The 25779-nt window shown below is 51.6% G+C and overlaps 5 protein-coding genes across 5 annotated transcripts; 2 read left to right on the forward strand and 3 right to left on the reverse strand.

Moving 5' to 3' along the window:
* Positions 1–1311: 1311 nt before the first annotated feature.
* Positions 1312–2442, reverse strand: sge1_2 (Global transcription regulator sge1; the record flags this gene model as incomplete). The annotated part of the gene is made up of 1 exon (XM_064808355.1): positions 1312–2442. One exon carries the CDS (start codon positions 2440–2442, stop codon positions 1312–1314), a length of 1131 nt encoding a protein of 376 aa, XP_064653445.1.
* Positions 2443–9985: 7543 nt separating this feature from the next.
* On the reverse strand, positions 9986–11240 carry HRR25_2 (serine/threonine protein kinase; the record flags this gene model as incomplete). Its single annotated transcript, XM_064808356.1, has 4 exons — positions 9986–10497; positions 10548–11036; positions 11089–11161; positions 11238–11240. The coding sequence occupies 4 exons, from the start codon at positions 11238–11240 to the stop codon at positions 9986–9988; spliced, it is 1077 nt and encodes a 358-aa protein (XP_064653446.1).
* A 579-nt stretch (positions 11241–11819) lies between these two features.
* LTR77_011145 (uncharacterized protein) lies at positions 11820–12718 on the forward strand (the record flags this gene model as incomplete). The annotated part of the gene is made up of 2 exons (XM_064808357.1): positions 11820–11879; positions 11930–12718. 2 exons carry the CDS (start codon positions 11820–11822, stop codon positions 12716–12718), a joined length of 849 nt encoding a protein of 282 aa, XP_064653447.1.
* A 1238-nt stretch (positions 12719–13956) lies between these two features.
* On the forward strand, positions 13957–15045 carry LTR77_011146 (uncharacterized protein; the record flags this gene model as incomplete). Its single annotated transcript, XM_064808358.1, has 2 exons — positions 13957–14190; positions 14245–15045. 2 exons carry the CDS (start codon positions 13957–13959, stop codon positions 15043–15045), a joined length of 1035 nt encoding a protein of 344 aa, XP_064653448.1.
* A 7364-nt stretch (positions 15046–22409) lies between these two features.
* Positions 22410–25275, reverse strand: LTR77_011147 (uncharacterized protein; the record flags this gene model as incomplete). Its single annotated transcript, XM_064808359.1, has 3 exons — positions 22410–22617; positions 22677–24824; positions 25064–25275. The coding sequence occupies 3 exons, from the start codon at positions 25273–25275 to the stop codon at positions 22410–22412; spliced, it is 2568 nt and encodes an 855-aa protein (XP_064653449.1).
* Positions 25276–25779: the final 504 nt, after the last annotated feature.

Genomic DNA, 25779 nt, shown 5'->3' on the forward strand with positions numbered 1-25779 from the left:
GACGCTGGACCAGGTTCCCACGATGCCGAGCTGCTTACCCAATTGTACAAGAGAATGAATTTGCCGGGCCATAGCTCCAAGACACAAGAGGTCCGCCTGGTTCACAAATCAAGTGGTGAGGACGTAGCTCTGCACTCTCTCCAGACACAGGCCGCAGATCTCTGTCAGCGAGGACATTGAGCACAACCAGACCTGCACTGTTGGCCCCGTGCTCTAGTCGCCGGCAACGGTTGCTTCGCAGTCACTTGCGGCACCAACAGCACCAAATACATCCTTTGAAGGCATTTTGAACCCACCTAAGATAACCTTACTCGTGCGCCTCAACTAGCAAAGTATCTATATGTTGAGGATGCCTTACCGCCTCAGTCTTTCTCGTCCAGTGTGGTTAGCTCGATGGACTGCAGGCAATGCTACCGAAACAACGTCATCTGCAATGATATGCCACGAGCCTCTGCTGACATACTAGGGACACTTTGCTTGACTACGACGAATGGAACTTGTGATGAATTCTCCTAAGCATGACTCACATAGTCGAATGCATCGAGGGATCTTTATTTACCTACTGCTTGTTTTGCCACTATCGACGTCAAGTCGCAATGGGAGAGATGGCCTACTAGAAAAGAAAAGGGTACGCTCGAAGAGTTCTTGGGCTCTTACCTTATATCTGTAACGTACGCGGCATATTCTCGTTATATCTTGAATGCTACTTGTAGTAACATATCTTCGACGACTATCTCGCTTGACTAGTGATAGAGTCATTAGTATGCCGCTATTTCTTTAGGGCTAGAGATAAGTCTTTAAGCTTCTACTTTAGCTTACCTTATCTTTGGCTAGTCTTTTATATAGTCTACATATAACGCTTTTCATAGCCTTGAATGATATCTTTTTCTTGAACAAGTATAATAAGGACTGCTCTAATAAGATAGACTCTAGTATATGCCTTCCAGATTGATGTCATACTATCCACTTAGAGTAAGCAACCTCTATGCGGCGTCGACCGAGGATGGGAGATTCATGTAGCCCGCTTGAAAGAGAATGGTATTGTATAGTAGCACTCAAGCAATAGCGGTATGTACAGTAAGCCAGCGACACTTTTAGCTCGCTGCAAAACCCTTGCCCTTCCCACCCGAAGCTGACGAACAAAATATTCAGTCTCGTATCTGTCCTTTCAAGCCATTACCTTTGTGTCGGTATCACCGCCACGTCAAACCTGTTACTTCCCGTGTTCATCATGCCACTACCCGATCTAGCGCCGTAAATACGCCGCTCGTGGAAGGCCATGTGCTACCGGTAGCGTTGCGTCGAATATGGTTAAGCCGCGTACGTCTGGGCCGTCGGGCTCGGCATGGGGCTCTGCTTCCTAGTGCTGTTGAATGATACCCCAGGAGCACTGATCGATCCGTATGAAGGGATCCATGGTGCGTATGACAGATAAGTGTAGCTCGCCACACAGTTGGAGCTTGTTGTCGGCCCGTCCTCAATCCTCGTAGTTTGTTGCTCTTGCGACCTGTAGTAGTTGTTGAACCCTAGACCATTGTACCCTGGAAGATTTCCGTACGCGATCGCTCCACCGTTTTGCTGTTGAGGTGCAAGACTTCCGTATGTGACTGGCGGTGCGCCTTGCTGGGTGGGCCACGCCGAGCTGGGAAGGCCATAAGCGTTGGCGGTAGGCTGCCGTATTCGGTACATCGACTGGGGGAAGTGCGATGGGGTGCTGCCGTCGAGCGCGAGATGCTCGCCATCCTCGATAGGTGAACGGAAGTTCTGCTTGAGGTACAGCTCCGGCCTGATCGATATGCCGTGTAGACGCGGGTCGGCCTGAGGACTGGGCAGTTTGCCGTTCTTCACATCGTCGACGTTGTAATAAGAGACCATGTGGTGCGAGATGTTGTTGATGGTGATGCTCATGGTCTTCTTCACGAGGCCGCCCGGCCGGAAGCCGTAACTGTCGACCAGCGAGCCGATCAGATGGCGTTCCATGTCTTTGTCGGCTTCGCTGGTGGGCTGCTTCGACTTGACTTCGCCGTTCGCGGTTGGTGTTGGAGGAGTGATTGACGTGAAATGATCTCCTACGTCGTTCTCATCCGAGTCGCGGCGAGGGTAGGGGTCGCCTGGAACACTTTGGCGTTTGCGCTTCATTGCGCGTTTCTTCTCGCCCGGTGGGAATGGTTTCTCGAGCTCGCGGTAGATGAGGAAGTTGTCGAGGATGCGACTGGGGCTCCAGGCGACGCCATCAGTCCATCTCTTGATGCCTGATGCGTTCTCTTCGTAGATGAAGACACTGCCGCTCTTGATGAGGTGTGGTCGCTCCCTGTCGTGCACACGGCGGACTACATGGTGAAGCTTCCCACTCAGGCATGCCTCGAACAACATCAGCCCTTCCTCCGTGTTCGATACGAAGCCTTGGAAAGTGGGCATCAAAGGCCCAGTGCCACCACTCATGGGTGCGCAGAGATTCCCAAAATGATGAATTACGGGTGCAGCAGGGAGTCTGACGATCGATACGCGGTGTAGCACCGACGGCAGCTTCGCCTGTTGTTGGCGGTCGTCTATTTCGTGCAACGCGTATTTTGAGAGTATCAAAGTGAATATTGGGCTTATGCAGAAGAACAGGTTTGGCGGCAGTGAGTTATCTCAAACGTTGGATAAAGAGAGTCCGAAAGAATTGAAGGATATGATTTGGCGGGCGCGGGTATGGAAAGTGATGGAAAGTGCGCGCCGATGAATTGAGTTGCAGCCGCTACGGGGAGAGCTCGGCGTTTTTCTTCTTCCACCCAACCAGAGCCATCGGATATACGCACGAGCGTTCCGAGTGCACCATTGCAGCATGTGCTACTGGTTGTAGTGGACCTTCTAGCTGACTAGCGTCTCCGGGAGAGCTTCCGCGAGCGGCAGCACCGGATCGACGGATCCAACTACAGCCCACACGTCCACGATCAGATTCTGCCAAGAGAATCCACCACACCCTTTCTACACAGGTTTCAGAACGCACACGGGCCGAGTGAAGGCTCGTCCAATACACATTAACCACACGCCACCAAGGAAGGCGTTTCAGGCCTTCCATCCCTTCGGCATCACCGCTAATCAGATCCCGACGATGCTTGCGTGCTTGCTGCATTAAACCCAGGGATCTCGCGAGACGCGCTGCGCCAGGTTCCTTTCTGATTCAGTAGCTTGAAACGAATCGGAGTCACGTTACGCCACCTTATGAGTTTAAATTTGGTCCATGCGTGACGCTTCGCGCAGGCCAAATGCAAATTTGAAGTAACGTTGAGACCGAGGGGTGCTGACAGAAGGTAGCTGCTTTGGAACGCGATCCGCGAGGGAACAACCGTCACACTGTTTAGCCTCGGGGAAGGCAAGGCGCGTCTACTATATCTCATCGTCTGTCGGCGTGCAGTTTTGCCAAGAAAGAATCGTGTGAGAGCTAAGCGAGCCAGTCAAACGGAAGACTCGCTGCAGCTCGCCTTTTGATCGCCTGTCGATGAACTTCCCCGCCACTTAATTAGTTTTCCACCGCGGAAGCTCCCGGAGCTGTCCGAAAGGCCAATCATAGCTTATAAAGGTCACGTGTAAAGCCAACCAACATGTCGACACTCTGTGAGCTGATTAATGGTTTCAGACCTCTACACCGCACCCTCGTCTTCTTCTCGGTCGGGCTTTTCGAACTTGAGATGGCAGTCGGTCGCCGAATGACTCCGGTTCTCGCCACCAGTGGCAGCCGTGGATGCGATACTGGACGACTGCTCCCCGTCAAAGGTCGCAGTGCTGAATGCCAGTAGTCTACCAGCTCGTTGCATCTTCATTGCAGAGAAGCCTACGCCTTGTCGGAGACGACCAGCCGCATCGCTTCTTTAGGAGAGGATACGTTTTGACCACGATACTACGCCTATCACAAGGGCGAGTGAGTTGCCGAGCAGAAGACTTTCTACAGAGCCAACGGTACCGGAAGGCCTTCCCTCCGCTCAAAACGATCTCCCCACCCCGCCTACGCGACCTTCCCTTGCGAGTAGCCACGGACCAGGCCCAGAGTCTCTCCTCACGAAGCTGATGCTACAACGCTAACAATATTGAAAGATGCGGAATCATCGTAATCTATCGAACGCGCGCTACGAGACTTGCCACTATCGAAGGTCAACACTATCGAACAATGTAAAGAACGAGCACTGCACTTTCAATATGCGGGTACAATTACATACCTCGCTGTATCCGCACCCAAAGCTATAGCAGGTCCCCGACCGCCATGGCCCTCGGATCGATAGCGCTGCTAGTGAGCAGTGGAAGGTATGGACGCCGCCGTGGCATTCACCACTACGCTATCAGTGCGAGTTCGCCTTGTCTTGAGCTTGGCAGAGTTTCGCTGGTCCTCACTTGTGTGAACAGCAGCTCTATTATTTCTGTTCTTTGTTCTTCGTGGTCGAATGCTGAACAGTTTCAGTGGCTCCTCCTCTAGCGCTTCTCGCGCAGAGTGAATCGAAAGCACGCTTCTTCGAAAGACTAGAATTTGACAAGAAAAATGAGCATCATCGACTATAAATAACTATGAGGGTGGGATCTACTTCGAACGGCTGAGCCATGGAATAGCTGGAACAAAACACCGACCCTCCTGCAGAACATCTCAAGGTCGTCCAAGTATAGCAGCTCTCAGATCACCGAAAAGCCTTCCATGGGTAAACAACAGATGCCCGTGCGTGACGCGAGAAAACAACCTAGTACAACTTTGGGAGAGACATTGCAGAGATCGAGGAAGAGAATTGGGCCATTAGACGGACCCTTTGGCACGTTATCGCGACGACCGCAACAGGAATGAACGGATAGCCTCATGGGGTGACGATCCCGCCTGTAGCGATAACAACAGGCACAGGGTCACGTTCATTGCTCACGCGACTATGTAGCACCCACCATTACGGCGCAGGCAGCGGCACGATCATCGCGATGTCCTGTCGGAGTCCAACGACTCTGGATGCATTCGGAGGCTATACTCGTGAAGTCCGCTCACGATGGTATGGGGTTATGCGGGCCACATGTTGCGAAAGTTTCGCGCCGACAGAACCCAGAAGGGGTTACGATCCGATTCGAGACACCTCAACGCGCTTCTCTGTTTTCGCAAGCATAGCCGAGAAGTGGGTGCACATTAGAAGGAAGGGTGCCTCGTCAATTGATCGGTGTATTCTTCAGCATTCGAAGGCGCATCTACACAGTTGCAAACTCTCGCTAGACGATGGTAACGTGCGAGTTACTCTTCGGAAGTGCCATACCTCCTAGAAGAGTCAGTTGACTTGTACGAGACTCGCAAATCTTGCCGATGTAGCGATTACTGATAGGAGAGTCCTGCTACCTCTGTACAGGCACAGACTTCTGCAGGAGCTTGCGCACCCAGCCGGGAAACTAAGCGAGTTGTTTGCCATGCATGCTTAGGCCTCTTTATGTGGCGAACAAACCCGTAAAGCGGTGCCATTGCGACCGATCGCACGCACCGAAGGCTCGGCACGGATGCCAGCATACGAGACGGATTACATGTAGCCGATTGTCAACCGACTGATACTAGTTGATATTCGACAAAAGCCTGTGTTCATCGAGTCCTTATCTCTCGCCCACATGAGGAACGATATTTCGGTTCTACCGAGCATCCCCCCGGGTGGTTCATGCTCGACTTTGGTATGAAGCCATAATATTGGGGCTAAGGAGCTTTGTAGGTTGCCACACTAGAAGCATGCGACATATCTTGAATATGGAGCGCAACGGTAGTATGTTGAAGACTTGCTTAGGGAAAAATTGTGCCATTCTTCACTAGGCCGCAGTAGCTCGTGCGAGAAATTGCGCTTGTTCGTGTCCAGGTGCACCATTTTTGCGCATAATATTGCAGAACCATGCAAAACCATGCAAGATCATGCAGGATCATGCAGAATTATGCCAAGAATATCAACGAGTGAGCTGAGTGTCATGACTGGCAGAGTGGTTTATGCGCGGTCAATCACCCTAGTGAGCCGATTCGTCGTCCACGACCCTCTCTCGCTCGCACACATGTAACCGCTCCAAGCCCCCCGTTTCACCTGTACTGATAGGTATTCCTGGAACGGTTGCAACCAGCTGAGCCTGAGCCGATTCCTGGTCACTTGCATTGCTGTACGGGTATCAACCGTCTTGATCCCTGCTGCCACGGTCAGTTCCTCCAGCGTGAGGGCCGGGCAGCGAGCACGACCCATTGAAGAATGGGAACCACTGCTTCCTTTTCGCCGATCCGCTGAGAAGTCGCTGATAAACCCCACCCAGGCCTTTAGGAATATGGCGGAGACCCTCATCGATTTTGCACCAGCTCCAGCCCTGGAGCTCATTGGCAACGAATCCAACCCACAGAAGGGTCCCATCAGCGCCAGCCAGCAAGGTCTGCTGAATCTGTGCGACCCTTTCTTCGGAAAGGTTTTGCTTAGATGTCAGTTCAGCAACTTTGGTTATGTGAAACTTCCGCGTTAGAGGCGTCCAACTGGATCTGCTGACATTGGCCAGGTTTGCTCACCAAAACAGCCGACTGAAGTCCGGAGAGGATAATAAGCTTCAGTCGTGGCCTTCCCTTTTCGCCAGACTTCGACAAACAAGTATCAATGGCATCTAGAAGCTACCTGAGTGATTCCTTTTCGCACTCATCCAAGACCGTCCAAAACACAAACTAGCTGGGAAGACGTGCTTCGCTGGAGTAGAGTCAGGAAAACCCTCCACAACGAGACAAAACTGGAAATGGTATATTTATTTGTTTCCGTCCCCTCGAAAGAGCTCTTGACGTCTTTGGCCAGATGTGGCCGGAGGTGGGTCCATTGATGCAGGATGCCTCTCGAGATGGTCAATGCGGTGTTCCGATTCTTGTCGCGGATACTGCAGAAGTAGTAGAGGAGGACATTGTCGGCGCCGTAAACCATTGGCTTTAGCACCTCGGTTAGATAAATCGCTAGCATGGTCTTCCCTTTTCCGGGGCCACCTGAGATCCACTGAATTGGGTGATTCGCATCTGCCAGCCACTCTTGATACTGGGGATGCTGTGTGAGCCATTCACAGATGCCATCAACCCTGCGCCCTTTCTTGAAACAGAGAATTCCATCCTTGCGTACGAATTTGTTCTGGGTCGCTGCGTGGCATGTCGAATGATGGCAGGAGGCAATCCGACCGTAATGGGCTACGGGGTCCTGCACCTCCCGAGGCTGCCGGGTTCCGCTCCTATTTGGGTCGCAATCACTGCATCCGCTAAATGCCATCTCCGGCCAGCGCGCAGGTCAGGATAAGAGAAACTCCAGGAGCGTCGGCGCTGAGGCGTTGTTACTGTCTGACAATTTTTGGGACGATGTCGACTCTCCAAAACATCGCGCGCATTGTTATGGGAAGCAAAACATCAGCCAAACGAAGAGTACAGCAACGACCATGCGAGAATACAGACGGGCTCTCGATCACTATGCTCCTCCAGTCTCATCGTGGGCGTACAGGTGATTTCCAACTCGCTGATCACGATTCAGTTTCTGGATGTCCCTTGGTCTAGAAACGCAGGCAACCGAAGAAGTATCCAATCAATGTCTCAAGAACCCTGGTCTGCACAGCCGCCGGAGGCACAAAAAGGGCGGGGAATGGAATCCATGAGCGACACCCAACCCAAGGCCGGCAAAGCCGGAGGTCCAGTTCTTCTCTCGTTCGATGAGATGCCGGAATGGTTCCGAGTTGAATCAAACCAGTGGATTTTCCATGGCTATCGACCCATCTCAGGCTCGGCTCGCGATTCGTTCTACAGTTGGTCGTATGTCCACAACCAGTCGGTGAACATTTATTCCCACCTCATCCCTGCCCTTTCCTTCCTTCTCGGCCAGTGCTATATCCGGCAGTACCTTACCAGCAGATACTCTGGAGTCACTGACTCCGATTTCATTGCTTTCTCGATCTTCTTATTGGCGGCGTTCACGTGTCTATCGTTGTCAGCGACGTACCACACCTTGATGAACCATTCCAAACACATGGAACATTTCTGCCTACGACTGGACATGCTGGGCGTAGTGATCTTCATGCTGGGTGACCTTGTCTTGGGAGTATATCTGGTTTTCTGGTGTGAAACTTTGACACGCAATATCTACTGGTCTATGGTCAGTCAATCTCTATGCGCACAGTTTTGTTCTTCCTCATCTCGGACCTGGTATTTTGAATCTAACACTCTTCTTTCGTCGGTTGACAGATTGGAGTTTTCGGGACATTGACCATCTTCATGACGATGCATCCCGAGTTCCAAGGCGCAAAGTATCGACTCTTCCGAGCATTGATGTTCGTAGCGACTGGCTTGTCCGGTGTTGCGCCTTTGGTTCATGGACTCATCGTGTTCGGTATGTCGCGGATGATGAAAAAAGCTTTTCTCTATACTCTGGCAAAAGCAGGCTGCCTTCTGTCTGGAACTTCGTTTTATGCAGTAAGTCCCCCAGTCTTGCACAAAAAATCGAACCTAATACGTGTGGTTCTAAGACCAGATATCCCGAAAGTCGATACCCTGGAAAGTTCGATCTATGGGGCTCCCATGCCATCTTTCACATCCTGGCGATATGCGCCGCTGTGGTTCAGTTCATGGGATATCTGGATGCCTTCGACTATGCTCACCCACATCCTACTTGCTTCTCTCGTTGACTTGTGTAAACATGCCGAGTGGGAAGCTTCTGACCAGTAGGACGAGCTCGCGCGCGGACCGTACGATATGCCTTGGAACTTTACCTATTTAAGTTGCATTGGTCAACGCCGACGCGGTCCGGACGGCGGGTCTGATGGGTTCCACTCATAGGGGGCGGCGCCTCCGGCATCATCAACAGCATTGCTGCGCTGCCGGATCTTTCGCCCGGCCCATGTTATGGACGTGACGCTCAACTACTCGAAACACTGCACTTAGTATTTCTAGAACGCCTTTGATGGTCTTACCACGGTGGTCGCACCCTCGGGCTTCGCCCCTGCGGACGACACGTCTGCCAGAGCTATAGGAAAGGACGCTGTAACCGAGGATTTTGATTGTGAGGAGCCACCCCTCCAACAGACCGGGAGGCACTGTGATGGAAAGGTGGAGGCCTTTTGCAGCGCTCAAACCCCTCTCCAAAGATGTTTTTCTCCCGTTCGCTTCTTTGTTGTATCTCTAAGTGGAGAAAGATGTCGATATGTTTGCGAGTAGCGGAGCAAACTTTGTAATAGATGCGTGGCTCCCTATGGCCACTGATCCCTTCCTGAAGATTGTACGAACTTTCGGATTAGCGGCGGCTCTAATGCAACCATTCGATGGATGTCGAGGCATCGGTGCAATATGTAAAGAGTCCTTTGGTCGAGATCACGTGGTAAATATGCGTACTTTTCGTCACTATGCTTCATGCATCTCGCTACCGCTGTTGAAATTTCGCAACGCAAGCCCTGCTAACAGTCTGCTCTGCGTGCCATTTTGAGGGGCAGAGTGGTCTCATTAGAAGCGTTGTCCTAGTGTGTTGCGTGCATCTCGAGAAATTCAGATGTTCACCAAGCCAACAGCCGATAGATCACTCTCGTACGACACAAAACGTCCAACACGGTATTTGGACTCCTATAGCCTTCAACTCAAGCCAAAGATTGATCTTACCAGGTGAAGTGTTTACGACTTGTGCAAATTTATGCAAGGAAGGCGATGACGACGGTCATCGCCTCGATCTCCAACATGTCCGACGTCCCCCTTTAGATAATTGACTGTAGTAGGGGCCCAATTTTTCGGACACGGAACGGCACCTCGCCATTGTACGTGACCCCATGTTGCAGGCCGGCTACACTAAAGATGTGCATGAGAACCGCTTCTAGAGTGCACAAAATACACAGTCTATTCTGACGTTACTAATGCTAGTACAGATATTGAGGATGACTTCATCACAGAAGCCTATTGTTCTGTTTGCTGCAATCACCATTGCTTTGCGCGGTCGGTACCTCAACCTTACAGGATATGTAAGTATAATGGAGCGAGAGGTTAGTGTCTTTCTATACTCACATGCTGCTGGTCCATCATGGGTGTGACGCAGCGTCCCGCCTTGCCGTCCGGACCGCTTAAGCCAGAATGACCTCGCACAACCTGGATACATCGACACTTTGGTTTTTCTTCTCGTCCTATAGCAGCCACCTGAGCACAGCGTGGCTGCGCAATCATTTTCGCATTCCTCTGATGGTTGTAGACCGTCCAGTCGAAGACCCCATCGTACTGAAAACCCTTCCGCCTGAAGAGGTCGCGGAGAATTTTCTGGAGATAAGAGTAGTCAGGCTTGTCATAAAATTGGAGACAGCGAGTATAGTCGAGGAAGACGGCAAACTCTTTCGGGATGCCACGACAGAGCATCTCAGTCGACGTAGTCATCTTCTTTGTCATAATAGACTCGTACTTTCGTTTCTTCGTGGGTTCCTTGAGGCCTTGCCAAGGCACAGAACCGCGAAGGAAGTAAAGCATTATATATGCGAGCGTCTCCATATCGTCCCGACGGGACTGTTCTAGACTTCATGTTAGTCTGCTCCGCACGAATATTGCCCGTAGTACATACCAATTCCGAGATGCGTGTTAATAGACACGTACCGCGCGGTCCCGGTAAGAGGTTTCTTGTCGCGAAAGGGGATATGGGAAAGTGTTTCCGGGTCCTCATATTTATTCGCCATTCCAAAGTCGATAACGTTCAACACATGTCCCCTCTTACCTAGGCCCATAAGCAAATTGTCAGGCTTCATGTCGCGATGGACAAAGGACCTCGAATGTATGTACTCAAGGCGAGAGATAACCTGATCAGCAAGCAAGAGCACAGTCTTCAAGGAGAACTTGCGATGACAGAAGTTGAAGAGATCTTCGAGCGAAGGGCCCAGCAGGTCGAGCACCATGGCTTTGTATCCGTTCTCTGTGCCACACCATCTTACGGATGGGATACCGACGCCGCCGAGGAGAGAACTGTACACCCGGGCCTCGGACTCTAGTTGAGGATGCTTCGCCTGCACGGGTTCCAGCTTGATGGCGATCCTCTCACCAGAGGTGGTGTCAGTGCCTATGAAAGAGTTCAGAGGTGCTGAGAAGAGCTGTTGTTGACTCATACACACCTATGTAGACATCTCCGAATGAGCCGCTGCCGATTTGCCGCTCGATACGGAACCTGTTACCGAAACGGAATTCCTGTCGTCGTAAGTATGCGTTATGCCATGGTCACTTTATCGTCCAGTAGATAGTAGTCACAGAAGCTTGAACGAACCATGGTTGTATGCTACAGTCCTGTATCTGCTTAACACAACAGGCTGCTATTTAGTGAGAGGTCGTCCTCCTTCCTCCGGCTTGTCGGCCTTCCCAAACCACCCTGTAACGCAAAGATATAGAGGGTATAAAGGACGATCCGTTTAACAAAAGACGTCAAGACCACCATGAAGCAGATTGCTCTGCTAAGCAAAACACAAGTAAAGAGGTGTGAAGGGGCTATGTCTAGAGGAAAAATGTTGTTGGCTAGGATTATGTACAAGGACCGGCTCTAACGCACGCTCGCTAGCTCCGAGTGTGCAGGGATCTAATAGCTTTGGAGCACCTAGTACAAGGATTGACCGCTAACTAACCCCCACTCTTCATTACTTGTACTCAAGATGTCCATACGACCCCAAGTCGAGCACAACACCGTTAGTTGTCAAATCAAGTTCGGCCAGACTTCTAAGTTCTTTAGAGTCTCCTCCTCTATCCTATCTTACGCGTTTCTAGTTAAGTGGTATACATACCTACAATGTGCTTCAAGTTGCCTTTCGCGGGACTGATGTCCTGGCTTCTTTGCCTTTTATCGATGCTGCTCACAATGCTCTCTCTCTTCGCCGGCTCACGGATAGGCTTCATGGAGAAGTTTGCAGTCTTGACGGTACGGGTTTTCAAAGCACATAAGTTCGCTTGACAGCTGACACTTGCTAGGTGAATGCCTCTAGCATTGATGCAAATGCCTTTCTTCATCATCACGTGGAAAAGAGTGACGTCGCTGAAAGCAAGGACACGCTCGAGGCAGGTGTGGGCCAGCCGAATCTTGCACAGCGCATCGCAGTACTCCCTGGATTGACCGAAGCGGTCAACAGCAAAGATGATGCCATCGACAACGCCATTCAGACAGGACTTCATGACCTTGCAAGTGCCTTAGGACTACGAGACTTCTATTCTGTGCACCTTCTGAATTATTGTGACGGCGATTTCGTCCCAAGCCCCGTACCCGATGAGACGATGTCACGGAAGGATATAAGTAAAGACGTCATAGCGTGTTCGAAAATGACAACTAGGGGTCCCTTCGACCTGCAGTCCAGCATGGTCCAGCAGTCAGGCGACATGAGCCACCACGCGATCGCACGCCTACTGTCGTTGTATCATATTGCGTCTTTGTCGCTGCAAGTCTATCAGCGGATCATGATAGGGCTATACTGCGCAGCCGTCGGATCGTTGCTGTTGACCATCGCTCTGACCGTTGCGAACGTCTTGTGTTGTACCTTTGGCATCGGAGGTATCGCAGTTTTTGCAGGAAGGTGGCTATCTACGGTCATATTGTTGTTTGCGGCTTCAATGGCTACATGTGAGGCGGTCCAACTCAGCGATGCCATCAACAGCTATGGCCAATCTGTCGGTCTCATCGCGACTATTGGCGGAAGTTTCCTGACGCTCGCATGGACGGGATGGTTCGCACTACTGTCAGCCAACGTCTTGCAATGTTTTACGTAGAGATGGTTGTTGGTATTACCCTTGTACGTGGACTCGCGTGGTCGCGCTGCCAACAGAGACTTTTCGACTGTACAAGGGTGAGCTTATATTAACGTTACAATCGTTGTGCTCAAGGGTACCACAATGTTGCAGCTCGAAGACTACGGTGAGGTCTGAACAAGGTTTGCCACATCAACCCATCACAGCCTAGCGGACTGCTCAGGTGGCTAAGCTGCCTCCACAAGAGAACGTCTTAATGTCTTCGACTCGTAAATGTGTGCAGATGCGATCGAACTTCGGGATGAGGGTTTAGGTTGTATATACTACGCCGAAAAGCCTTGGTCATCCTATCCGCACCCCTTGAGCGTTCGCCGGTAGATGCATAGCACACGATACATTGACGAGGGTTGGGGAGGTCAGAACAGCCCTTCTGCATCTCCATCGCCTGGCTTAACAATGCAGCGCACGATGCGCTCGCTAGCGACTCATAGCATCGTGTATGTCTTTAGGCAAATAGAATCCCCGTACGCTACACACTCGCGTGACCGCACGGTGCAATGTAGAGTAATACGGATCTCATCCCGGGCTCTAGGGGCATTGACAGGACAGGAGCGCACAGCTTCGACTCATGTGACTCCAATGAAAGCATTTCGAGACGGCCACGGGGTTTATCTGGTGACGGGACGGACGTATTGCGCTGCGGGTGGGTTCGGTTAAGTCGGTGGCGACCACCGGCTCGCAGTAGAACTACGGTTTGATTTGCTCGGCAATTGATTAGCTGTTCTTTGGGACACCCAGATGGACTAGTTCTCACTACGCAGAACGCCCAGGGTCGATGCTGGCGAGTACTGCTCTAGCATATAGACTATATGGCGTTAGGAGCTTCTCGCACACGGTTTGTGATATATATTTTACTTCTCTTAGTGTTGATGAGCCGCATTGCGCCTTCTTCTGTGAAACTAGCATACAACTTGTGATCGGGAATGACTTAGACAGTTTCAACAAACCAAAGACACGAGTCGCGTCGACGATTCGGGTCTATGGCTGCCACCCCGGGCAGCTTACGTCGACCCACACATCCCAAGCTGTTAGCGCTTTACACTGCAAGTCTGTTGCCATCCATTGAATGCCTCGTCCTCACCTCCTGGAATGGGCTAAGCGTCGATCCCGACATGCTTAAAAAGCTTCCGCTGCGTCAGACACCCCAAGTTTGAATTCTCTTCTTCTTCATCTGCATTTATAGTGTATTGCATAACTAGATGCCGCTCGCACTTCCGAACACTCGCAGACCACGCGTGACCCAGCTCGAGCACTCCCATGCGACGGGAGATGTCGACAGGGGCGGTCGGAGAGCCCTCCAAAACCTCGAATCGCTACTCCAGAGTGGCGATCTTTCTGACTTGACGCTCACATGTCAAGACCGGTCGTTCCGGGTGCACAAGGCCGTCATTCATCGAAGATCACCAATTCTGGGTCAGCAGATAAACCAGTTGGTAAGCGTGCGATGAGAAGATGGTTATTGCTGAAGAACTTACGGAGTCTTGTAGGAACGATTTGCGCAGAACATCGAGATCGCCGTCGGCGATTCGTGGACACTCTGGCGTGCGCTCCACTACTGGTACGAGGGAAGCTACGATGATACCAGTACTGGAGTCATCTACCAGGACGAACCCTCAGCGGCAGAACTTCTTTGTTGTACTCCCACTACCCCACAGTCGGACCTTGGGGTCGAAGAGCTAGGCACTGGACCGACGCCGAGTGAAAGTCATTGGAATTACGTATCGCGATGCTGTACCCCAGCTTCGTCTCCGCAGTCTGAGCTTCTTCGACACACTTGGGAAGTGCGCGAAAACGACCAAGTGATGGTGACCCGCTACAACTTTGATGGCTTTAGCCGTAGAAACGACGAGGCTATCCGAAGCGAGTCCAGGGTCTCCTCGAACATCGCTAGGCTCCAGGCGAACGTCTTCGTCTACATCTTCGCGAGCCATTATCAAGCACTGGATCTCAAGTGGCTCGCCGAAGGCAAATTCGAGCAGCTCCTTGACAGCGGCTACCAAGAGGGTCTGGAGGTAGTGTGCCGCCTGATATACAAGTATGAGGCACACATTGCGGCCGATTTGCGCGACCATGTGTCCCGTAACATCGCCATGAATGCGCGAGAATATTTGCAAGACGAGTCTTTTATCAACGCAGTGCGTGTGCTTCCTGAGATTCTAAAAGCTGCATTCGAACACCATGTCGTTCAGCAGGAGGCAACGTTAGAGAAGAACACGACCACGATCGAGAACTTGCAGGACGTTATCGCACAGGTCAGCGCACTCCCATGTCAGAAGTGTAAACGCTAGAGCAGCGTTCACTTCGAACACTACGCTTTGACAAGCGCTGGGCGTAGGCACTGGTTATCCGTATATCTATCGGGTGAACGTATCTTCGACTTAGCTAGCAGCTCCACCTTCAACTCATATACGGGGTCCTACGTTGCTTCGTTGGCCTCGCTCTGGCCGAAACCGTCTTTCCGTACCGTCATCGCTCGTTACAGGCTGTGGAAGAGCTTCCTTTGGTAAATATACGCCTGCGGAAAGGCGACTTATTCGTTTCGCGAGATTTGTAAAGGACATATGATCCCTGCAAGCATATAGCTCGATCACGTGAAGACTCATCCTATGTTTCGCTTTCACTTGTGCTGTCCGAAACAACATCGCTCCCATCCATTGCTTTGTCCCTTCCTCGCTTATCTGACCGGCTCACGTCCATGCTGACCTCGAGGCTTGTCACGGCTGATTTGCGAAACCTTCTGTCCTCCTCGAGCATCTCGTGTATTGCTGCGACTTGGCGGGCCTTCAGCTTTTCTATCTCTCTTTCTTGGTCTTGTATTATTGTCGTGGTTCGGGAACTCAGAACTTCACTGTTAAACGTGATTTGATCTACAGCACTCTGTAGCACACTCCGATGTTTTGCAATGCCAGCAGCGGCAGCGTTATCTCCAAGCAGCGTTGCAAAGCTTTCTGCGTCGGTAAGCAGTGCAAGCAGCGTACTCGCCGATGTTGTCTCCCTGTACGTAGCTACGTCGCGTAGCCCGGCCATAGAATCCAGTAGATCATCGATAGATCTCTCAGAAGTCGGCATGTTCGCTCTTGAGAACTGCAGGTTTCTTAACATTACACACCAGACATTGAGCCCCACGTGCTTAGCGCAGTCCCATCTCTTTATCTTGAGTACGCTCGCTGGAGTTGTCTTTGCGAAAGAGTAGCATGACCTTTCCAGAATTTCTTGCACCGTCCTCAACAATCGGTATTCGGTCTCGAAAGGTATGTATGTTGGGCTTAACGAAGGCAATAGGACTTTTTTGCGCTGCTGAGTACGCGGCCGAGGCGCTACGGAACCTGCCCATTTGTTAGTAGGCAACGTGCTATCGTTCGTCTACGCCCACACCTGCGCTTCCAGTGTCGAGTGGCGCCACGTTTTCGAAACGATCCCAATCGGCTCGAAACGCTCCGCTTGGTTCAGGTTCCGTAATAATACCCGGCGAGTGCTTTTGGTGTGTCCACAAGGGTAAGAGGGTGCTCAAGGGATCTTGAAGGCGGAGCTTTGGGGTTCCGACAGACACGTGACCGCCATCCTGAAGTAGTCCTTGAGTAGGGCAAACAGCGTCCTGCTGGCTATAGCGTCTCGACAGCTCTCCTACGATTTTCCCTGACGATCCTTTAGTACCACTCTTATGATGGCCTGTCAATTCCGATATCTCATGTCTTCTTCGCTGGAGACACTTCCTAGGGAGAACAAGCTGGCTACGTCGTCTGGCTCGTCTATGGTGGGAAGCTTCGCAACTCCCATAATCCATATAGGTGGTGCTAAAGGCTTGGAATCGCGCACGTTGGCCCGAAGAGCGACAGGAGGATTAGAAGAGCGTCAATAGCTGGTCGGTGAGCAGAGAGTTGACAGTCATCAAATTAGTGTACATGTTGTCCGATGAAGGCCTTTTCATGCCAGTGTGGCTATGGAATATAGCCACTTGCCTTCCCCCTCCTTTTCCACGATCGACCCCGCAGTAACCTCTTAGCTTCCGTGCTGAAAAGGAGCTCGTATCGAGTTCACAAAAGACAGCCATCTAAGATAGTACGTGGCAGCTCGCTTGCATAGATTTGTGTATACCTGGACTCATCTCTCCTCAATCCTGCATATATATATTTCAGAAACGTGTTGCCATCTCAAAGCGAAGGCGCGACTACTGGCTCGACATATGTCTTTGGGAAGGCCAGCGGGCAATCGCGAAGACAGCACAACCATCTTGTTCCAGTAGTGTGTTGTACCATCAATTGTCCAACATCCCATAGTGTTCTTTATCGTGCCAAACTCTAGTGGGAGCATCAGCAGTCAAGAGATCACATATTGATATTCCCATCCAACCGCTTTATGCTCCACGCGTCCATCCTGCAGTGATACACCCCCAAACTGTTTGCCCAGGCCGCCATGGCCGCTTCGGCAGTCACATCGTCTGCGCCGTCCTACTGTGCCAAGAATAAATAGATAGACACTGTCCAGGTCGATTCGAGACAAGCACGCTGCCGCATCTTGCCGATTAGCAGCAAGATCGTCAAAGCGTGTTCCACGTCTGTGTTCAGCCGTCTAGCTAGTGAAACCGCTCGTACTCGAAGCGATCGCGTGATATACGACCGAGGATCTCTTTACTTCTTTCTTGGTTGTGGCGCTTGCTCGGTTTTCCCTTCCTTTTATTTTCTGGCAAAGACACCCCGGTGCCGATAATAAGGAAGTCCTCGGAACCGTCACCTTCACCATAGTGGAGTTCGCCATACGTGAAAAGCACAGGATAGATTCTCAGCACTGGCGCGTCGAGAATATCTAAAATCTCCAGCTCAAAGCATTGGATGCGAGACAGACATCGAGGACAGGCACATCGTATGTGTCTGCTCGCGCACTAAACCGAGAAGGATAGTCGTCACGATATGAGCGAAATACATACTGTAGGCCTCAAAGCACGGTCGAGCTTTGTGTGTGGTGAAGAATATGCTGTTCTTGTTAGCAGGCATACAACCATTATCCCGAGCGATGATTACTTGATTGGTAGTACATACGTCTGGCAACAATATCCCTTGCTGTGTAGCTCGAACCTCGTGCCTTTGTCAGAATACGAGGGAAAGCGTTCGGCTAGTGGCAAATGGCGTACAGTTTCTCCAAACGCAGTTTTCAGATCGGTAAGGGAAACCTTTTGGGCGTCTTCGCGCCTCGTGAATGCCGACACTAGAGAAAATGGCGTCATGGATCATAGGTTGCTCAAGTCCAAGCAGGACCGCAAGAGAACCAATGTAGCATTTTGCCTTTCGGGCTTGCACGGAGACAGCCATCTCTATCGAGTCACAGCGGCAGGGTGCTGTCGCTCATTCTTACGGGCTGTCAGATCTTGTTGACGAGACAGTCCGACTCTTATAAGACCTGGCCAATGAAGAGCTGGAGTCCGGTCGCGGGATGCGGTGTAATGTTTAGCACTTGACATTGTAAAACTTGATTCCTGCACTACAGACCGACGTGCCATCGTCAATTACGGCATCGCGAATTACTGCATGTCGTTCTGGTTTTGTCGGGGGTTGTCCTAGGACTTTGAGGGATGCTCGCTGAGGACGAGCAAAGGCAGATGAGGTGAGAACAAGCATATGCGCGACGGCCCGTCCAACACCCGGAATTTCCGTTGGCTGCTTGTTCGAGGATGTCAGGTGTCATGACGTATCCAGTGAAACGAAATGAGTAATTTGGGCTGTAATCGCAGTATGTAAACTACGAGTGCATGTTTGTTCGCTTGCACTGATCTAAAGTTTGACACATTCGAAGTGCTCGTTCCTGGGACACAGAGTAACAGGCAACACAAAGGGTCCACAGCGACCGAGCGACTGGGAATTTTCACGCAACGTCTCTCGCACGATGACATCGCTGCAGGCAATATCGGCCACGATCCGCGGCCTTGTACATTATCAGGGAACATCATTCAGCGCGGGGACGTACGGCGCGGCACCCGCTCAGGCCAGCCATGCGCAGCTGCAAACCAGAATCGCAGCTGTAGGGGAGGCGGGCAACATGAAAAGTACAATGGACAGAATACGACGAAGGAGTCGGTTCAGACAGCCGATATGGACCATTTTGCCTTGTTAGCAGTACTCGACCTCTGAATGAGCCGGAGTGGTCGGCCCAGGATAGCAAGCCACTTCGAACGGTTGTTACGCATGAACATAAAACCCGCGTTGGACGTATAGTCGTGGAGACACTGAAAGACCCGGGAATTCCTGTTAATACACCTTGAACAGTCTCACAACCCAGCCATTGCGGCTGATGTTGAATCATCATCTCCGACGTCGTCTTGCACGAGCATATCTAACACTACCAGGAAGGGGCCTCGAGACGATCCGCACATGAGACACCTTACAAGCCTCTTGGAAGTACGATGGATTAACAACCATTTGTCCCCTTCGTAGTCGATGCTAAAGATACGAGATTGTTATACCGATCCGAGATGTCTGCCCTCTATCCACTCTCGCGCCTGTACGTACACTTTCGCCTTCTGCCTGCCTTGTATCTTGTGCGATGTTCTGAGTGCTTAGGTCTCACTGTAGGTCTGCGGGCTCTCTGGTTTCATTCCCCGCGATCATTGTGAGATCGCACTATCACTGCACGTTCTTCTGAGTGTTTGACGCTCCAACGACGGAGGATTGTAGCTTACGTATGGCGACCAACGCTAGGATTGCGATTGTAAGGAGGCCTAGGATGCAAGCCCACCACCTTATGTACCTCCAGAACATTTCATGTTTGACACGAGTAGCACGGCCTCGAAAACCGCCAGCGCTGTCAACAAGATTTCCGCTGCTTCTAGATAGCTCTTGAAGCTTTGGCCCTTGATTGGCAAGCTGCTCCGCATTCTTGAGTAGTTGTGCCTTTGTGTCGTCAGTTGTCTGTTTCAGTCGGTCGAGCTTCGCGGAACTAGTGATTGCAGCCATTGAAAGCCCAAGCGCTCGCGCTATTAACGATACCTGTAATTGCGTAAAGAACAAGACACTCTGTGCCGCACAAATTGATTGTTATAACACGGCTATGGGATCACGACAGTAAGTACCATTCTCTAGCGGGGTCCGAAGCGGGAAGGGGTATTTGCACCTTCAGCCAAACTAGCGGCACGTCGTTACTTACCAGTGGTGACTGAACCACATTCCACGCGTAAGATACAGCATTGATCAGTCCTACAGAGGAAGCGACGTTTGGGGATATTGAGACGAAGCTAAGAAGTACAAGAGGGTAGGTCCAGAAAGAAAAAAACTTTGTCTCTAGAATGAGCCAAGCTCCTTCTATAATGTTGATTTCATTTCCAGTCTCTGCTCTCTGAGGCGCCTTACTACGATGACCACAGCTCCTTTTAATCCTCTATCCTCAGATCTTGTATAGAATACGACGCAGCATTAGAGGCTCCCATAACTTGCGCTTAGGGCAGGGTCTAGGTGAAAGTCACAAGCGACCATCAACTGACCATATGAGGGGAGTCACTCGAGGTAATTAAATCCACTTTGATTCGGTCTGAGTGCTGCACGTTGTGACGTCATGTGATCTCGCCGTTTTCCGTCGTCAAAGGAGTCACGTGACAGCAGCGCAAGACCGGAATCGGTCATCGCATGGCGCACAGTAAGACAGAAAGTCGCGTTCCAGCGCGGCTGGCGAACAATCGGACGGTTGTAAAGTGGAAATGATGGAAACGTGCTCTTGTGTTCACCTGTTTCCGAGTGACTTTGAAACTACAGCCTGCTCACCAGTGGCGTTTTCCGAGGGCAGTAAAACGATGTACAGTTTGCGATCTCCTGGCAAGCTTGCTCCTTACTTCAGTGTGCTAACCTCCACGAGGGTGTGTGTTTCGGTCGCAACTAGGGCATAGCGTTGCTTTACGCCACTCCACAGCTCCGTCTTTCAAGATCGAACGGCCGACCAGCAGCACAGACTTTATCATCTAGAATGATCTCTACCTCGAATGGCCCTTCGTACACACCAAACAATACGCGGCGACTGCGATAGTGTCGGAATAGACTCTGACCGTGGCGGGCAGAGTCATGCAAACGACGCCTCGGCTATGAAGCTCAAGACATTCATTGAGAAGAGCTTGACCTTGAATGTGAGAAAGGAGCGTCACCGAGTGGTATTTTCCACCACCTGCACGTCGATCGCGTCGGCGGCACGGAACCTTTCGCTTATATCGATGCCAGCATCGTCTTTTTTGGCTACAACCTGTCGTTCCTCGGCGCCCGCCAGAGAAGTTCAAATTCTCTTTGCGTAGCCAGATTTGCAGCTCACAACGAACGTCTGCGGTACAAACGCGTGGATCTAGGACTTCACATTCTGCAAATCCCCAGCCACACCCCAGATTCGATGGCAGTTTTCAACAAGGACGAAGCTGGCTATACACAGGAGATACGCTACACAGGAGACGCGTCACCGTGCCATTGGGAAGCTCACAGGACGTCCTTACCATTCTACCATTGGAAGGAGATTGTTTGGCTTGTGTGGATTGTATTGAGAATACACTACTTCCCTTTGTCAGCGACAAGGATCAAAGCAACTTCGCTAATGATCAGGTTAGACTCTGTGCCGGGCATACCACTGCTGTAGTGGACTCCAGAACGACATTACGAAGTGCGATCGAACTCACGACGATTGGAAGGCGGTCGTATTCCGATCATTTTCTAAAACGCCTGGCGACTCGGTACTGTCCGATGAAACCCTTGGGGACGCGTTCTCTTTTCACTCGACTGGCGTACCAATCTGGAGCCGCGCGCCATTTTACAAATGTTACCCTCCAGAGAGCGACTGTAAGAATAAGGCCTGCTCGGTCTGATCTCCGTCACGAAAAGCATGGTGACATGCTCCCATCTCATCCGCGTCCGCATTCCATACTCGAGCCTGACGACCACTGAAAGTTTTTGCAATACGATACGTCCAGCTGGCGACGCCACCTCCTTTCCTATCTTCCCCCGAGGCCGGCCTGGAATCTCGAAAGTAGAAGCTGATGTGGCGGTATGGTGAGCATTTTGACGACTGCTCATGTCAGCATGTTTCTTCGTCGTCTCGCCTGGGGAAGAAGTGCTGTCAAGTTCCAAGGCACATTAGACTGGTCTGCCAGATTTGCGCAAGTACTGCCGTTCGAATTGAGTATTGTGTCTGCGCACGGCCAGGTAGATGTCCGTAAAAAATAGTTCGCGAGAGCCCCCAAGCGTGCCATCTCAGGGTTACGATCAAAATTGGACGTAGGGGAGTCGCATCGCAGAGACCTGGTTGTCAGAGGGAGGAATCGTAGGTCGTTCCTGCTAAAGGCCTGCTTCCTGGGGAGCGATCAGTATACCGCGTTATCAACCGGGTGCGGCGCAACGATCCGCAGGATGCTTGCGTTGCTTAGCTTAATCTTGCCCGGCTGATGAAAGACCGGGATGCGGGCCGATTGTCAGACAAGCTAGACAGCGATCAAAGTTCATGAGCCTATTAGATACCAGAAGCGGCCACATGCCATAAGGCTACAGATCAATCGTGCCTAACGTGGTGAAAGCAGGCCAGGCTTCGGAAGCTCAGGCTTGGCCGCTTACACGACAGTGAGCCCGTCCCACCATTGCGCGCCTCACGCACCGTACGCAAACGACGTCGAAGCGCTACGAGGCTGATGTTCATCGTGACACTACTCCTCATCCAGCGGGCCGAAGATCATGTGGTCTATCCTCTCGAGTATCATACAGTCGACTTTGGAGGTGAGCGAGATTTTCGCGATCTTGCGGCAAAAGACGATGGTGCGTCGAAGGAGTTTCTTCAACTGCTCGGGCTCAATGAAGGAGTTGAGCCACTTGTTGCGGTATGCCGCAGAGACGACGAGCATGTTGCCGAGTTGCCTAGGGCACGATTTAATCTTCGTGAAGAATAAGTAGAATCAGAAGATGGTTAAACTTACGCGTGAGCAGTACCATGGATATTAGTAACAATCAGGCGTGGCGGCACGCGGTCAAACGCAATAGTGCTTTGCATGGCCGCGTCGATACATCTTTTGGACGCATTCCATATTTCATCTTCCGAGAACTGCCCGATTGCCTCGAAAAGGTGAACTTCGGCTTTGTCGCGAGGATTGCCGTTGCAGTATTTCCCACAGTCCGCGATGGTACCCCCGTCCTTCACATGAGGCATGATGTGGAGAGCGTAGTCCAAGAAAGGCCTGTTGATAAAATAACGCGCATCGTAGTACTTTGCGCGTAATTGAGCTGGAAGAATATCCACTGCGGGTGCATCTTTGTCATCCCATTTCAGTCCAGGAGCCAGAGTGCAGCGCCAATCTTTTAGCACATCTTCGTGCGCCTTGAGCATACCTCGGACCTCGCTGAGCGGCAGGTTCAAGCATTTGTCGCTGTGCATATCTATGTGGAAGCGGTTGAGTAGTCTGTGAAGGATAATCTGTGACCGGTAGTGCCTGAGGTTCGCGTCGAAGTTGCTAGGCGTGCTGTCGTCGTATGGCATGATTTTGGCGTGGCTCTCCTCCTCCTCCTCATTCTCTGACATGTAGTCTGGCATCAGCAGTCTATTCTCGAGGGCTCCAATGCCGCTAGAGGGGAATCGCATTTCCGCTAGAATGTCACTTTCCAACTGCAGGCAGGTCCACGAGGCTAGAACAATCAAACGTCTGTCCTTCATGCGCATCTGACCGCTTTCCTGGACCTTGCGAATGCCGCCGTGAGAGTCCCGGTAGCGGTCGTTGTACAACTTGTACCGGTTCAGCAACATCCGGATTGCCCGCCCAGCCATGACATACCAGCTCATGCTCTCTTTGACACGCGCTAGCTGGCCTTTGTACAGCCCGGCGAGCAGAAACATTTGGGCATGAATCAAGTCGTTGCCGTCAGCCTGATTGCCGAGGATCTCTGCCGCCTTTGCGTAATAAGCCAAACCTGGTACTTTGTCTAGGTTTCGAAGCTTGGATGAAGGAGGTGCGCCGTGGGTTGATGGTCGCCGGCTGTGCATGTCTGATTGCATCAAATCTTCCACTCTTGTCGGGATGGGACGCGCTACAGGAGGGGTGCTGGGCGACATTCCGTTTGACTTGATCGCGACAGACGTGGGTGAGATGTTGGTAAGCCCAGAGTTGCCAGTCAAACTGTGCAACAAGGCCGTGTTTGCGTGGCTGGCTCTGTCCGGCACGATTCCTGCGAGGTCGTCTTTATGTGCACAGATCTTGCCCAATGCAAGGATCAGCCAAACGATAACGTCGGTAGGAGATCTTTCAGTAAGCTCTCGTCGCCCTGTTCTCTCTTCTTGATGCATGGTTCCAGTTGCCGTCGAGCCGTTCGACCGTTGTCTCTTCAATGGCCGCTCTGGATCTGAGGTGTTTCCGACAGCGAAGTTGGTGGGAAGTGTGGTCTGCGTGGTACCATATCGACTGATGAAACTGTCGAATATCTCTCGTACCTGTTGCTTTTCTAGAAATGGATGCATAACGTGCATATTCTTCATGTAACTGTCATAGAGAGAGTTGATGGCAATGACGTCCAGATCGAGAGTGCCATCCGGTCTGAGTCCACCTTTTCCAAGTGGCTCTGACCATGATGCGTCGCTTGAAGGCGCGTGTTGAAAGCCTGTACCCCACGAATTATGGGGCGGACTCGGGTTGTTAGTATTGTGATGACCACGCTTGTCGTCTCTAGGGGCTGGACTCGCCGAACCACCTGGTTGTGTGCCATTGTTTTCATGATTGTCTTCACCTCGACTCCAAGATTGCAGAATGCCACAATCCTCTGCCTCCATCACGTAGCTATCGCCGACGTCCACGTTGGCATCCCTGAGCAAAGATCTGACACTCGGCCACAGCAAGATTAGCCTGTGGGGCGCGGTTTGGTGGCAGTCCATCCCAGACATTTGAATTTCCAGCTCTCCGTCAGTGGATAATCCCCGCTCTACGAATCCACCGAGTTGCGTTCCCCCATTGGTGACCCATGTGGTGTTTCCTTGTAATTTTAGTAGGTGAAAGACATCAATCAGCCATGTTCTGATGCAACGGATTTCCACGGTTTGGTCTCGCACGAGCTCGAATATTTTCTCCATGTTCTTGTCAGTCCTGTACAGAGCATTAGTCAGAAGTCGTGCTCCAAAGAAAGAGACAACGTCTTACTTCGTTGGTGATGTTTCTCGATATTCACACTTCACATTTTTTTCGTCACAGAACGAACAGGGAGTGCCTTCGTCACACTTTTGCTTTTTTTGGCGACATTGCTCACATGCCTTTATCGAATCAGCATATCGCAAGCTTTCAGTGAGCTGGGGTTTCGACATCATACATGAGCGGCGCGCGCAAACCTCTTCTTCTGAGCGTTGGATTGGTCGCTCGACGCTGAATCACGGCTCTGCGTGTAATACACATGCTGCGGTGAAGGTGGGTACGGATCGTGGTGCGGCCCATAGTGACCGGGCGGCGGTTGGTGGCGCTGCGGTGGGTACACTGGTGCTGGCGTGGCATGGACAGACCGAACGTGGTTGTCGCGTGTATAATGTCTTACGCCTTCGCGCATGTCGTGTTGTAATGCCCTCGCCTGTGGAAAGTACGGCAGGCTGTCGTCAGGTTCTTGCGGTCTCGAAACGATTGGCGGTAGGCTAGGCCCAGGCGGTCCCGGGAGGTATTGCTGTTGCGGAAGAGCTTGGTGATCATGCTGCCGCGGTGGAGGAAAAGGACAATACGACTGGTGGGCCAGAGAAATGGAGCTGAATGGATGTGGTTGCGCGGAGGCGGGAGTTGGTAGTGTTCGCTGCTCGGCGGTCGGCGGAGGGTGGAGTGGTGGCGCCCGAGCAGCGTGCGGGGATGATCGTTGGTAGTCCATATTCAAGGCAGCAAACAAAAGCAGAGTCGGAACATGGGATTTTATGTTCGGCCTTGTTGGGGGAACGTGTGCCAAGACCAGTTTTCGGTACATGTCTCCTGTGCAGCTTGGTTCCTAGGTTTCCGATTGGCGACGCTAGCGACGCCACCACGTTTTTTCCCGGCCCCTGGCGCACGTACATTCCAACTCTCCCGTCGG

This window comes from Saxophila tyrrhenica (assembly GCF_035928015.1).
Source record: "Saxophila tyrrhenica strain CCFEE 5935 chromosome Unknown scaffold_33, whole genome shotgun sequence".
In the NCBI taxonomy this organism is placed as follows: Eukaryota; Fungi; Ascomycota; class Dothideomycetes; order Mycosphaerellales; family Extremaceae; genus Saxophila; species Saxophila tyrrhenica.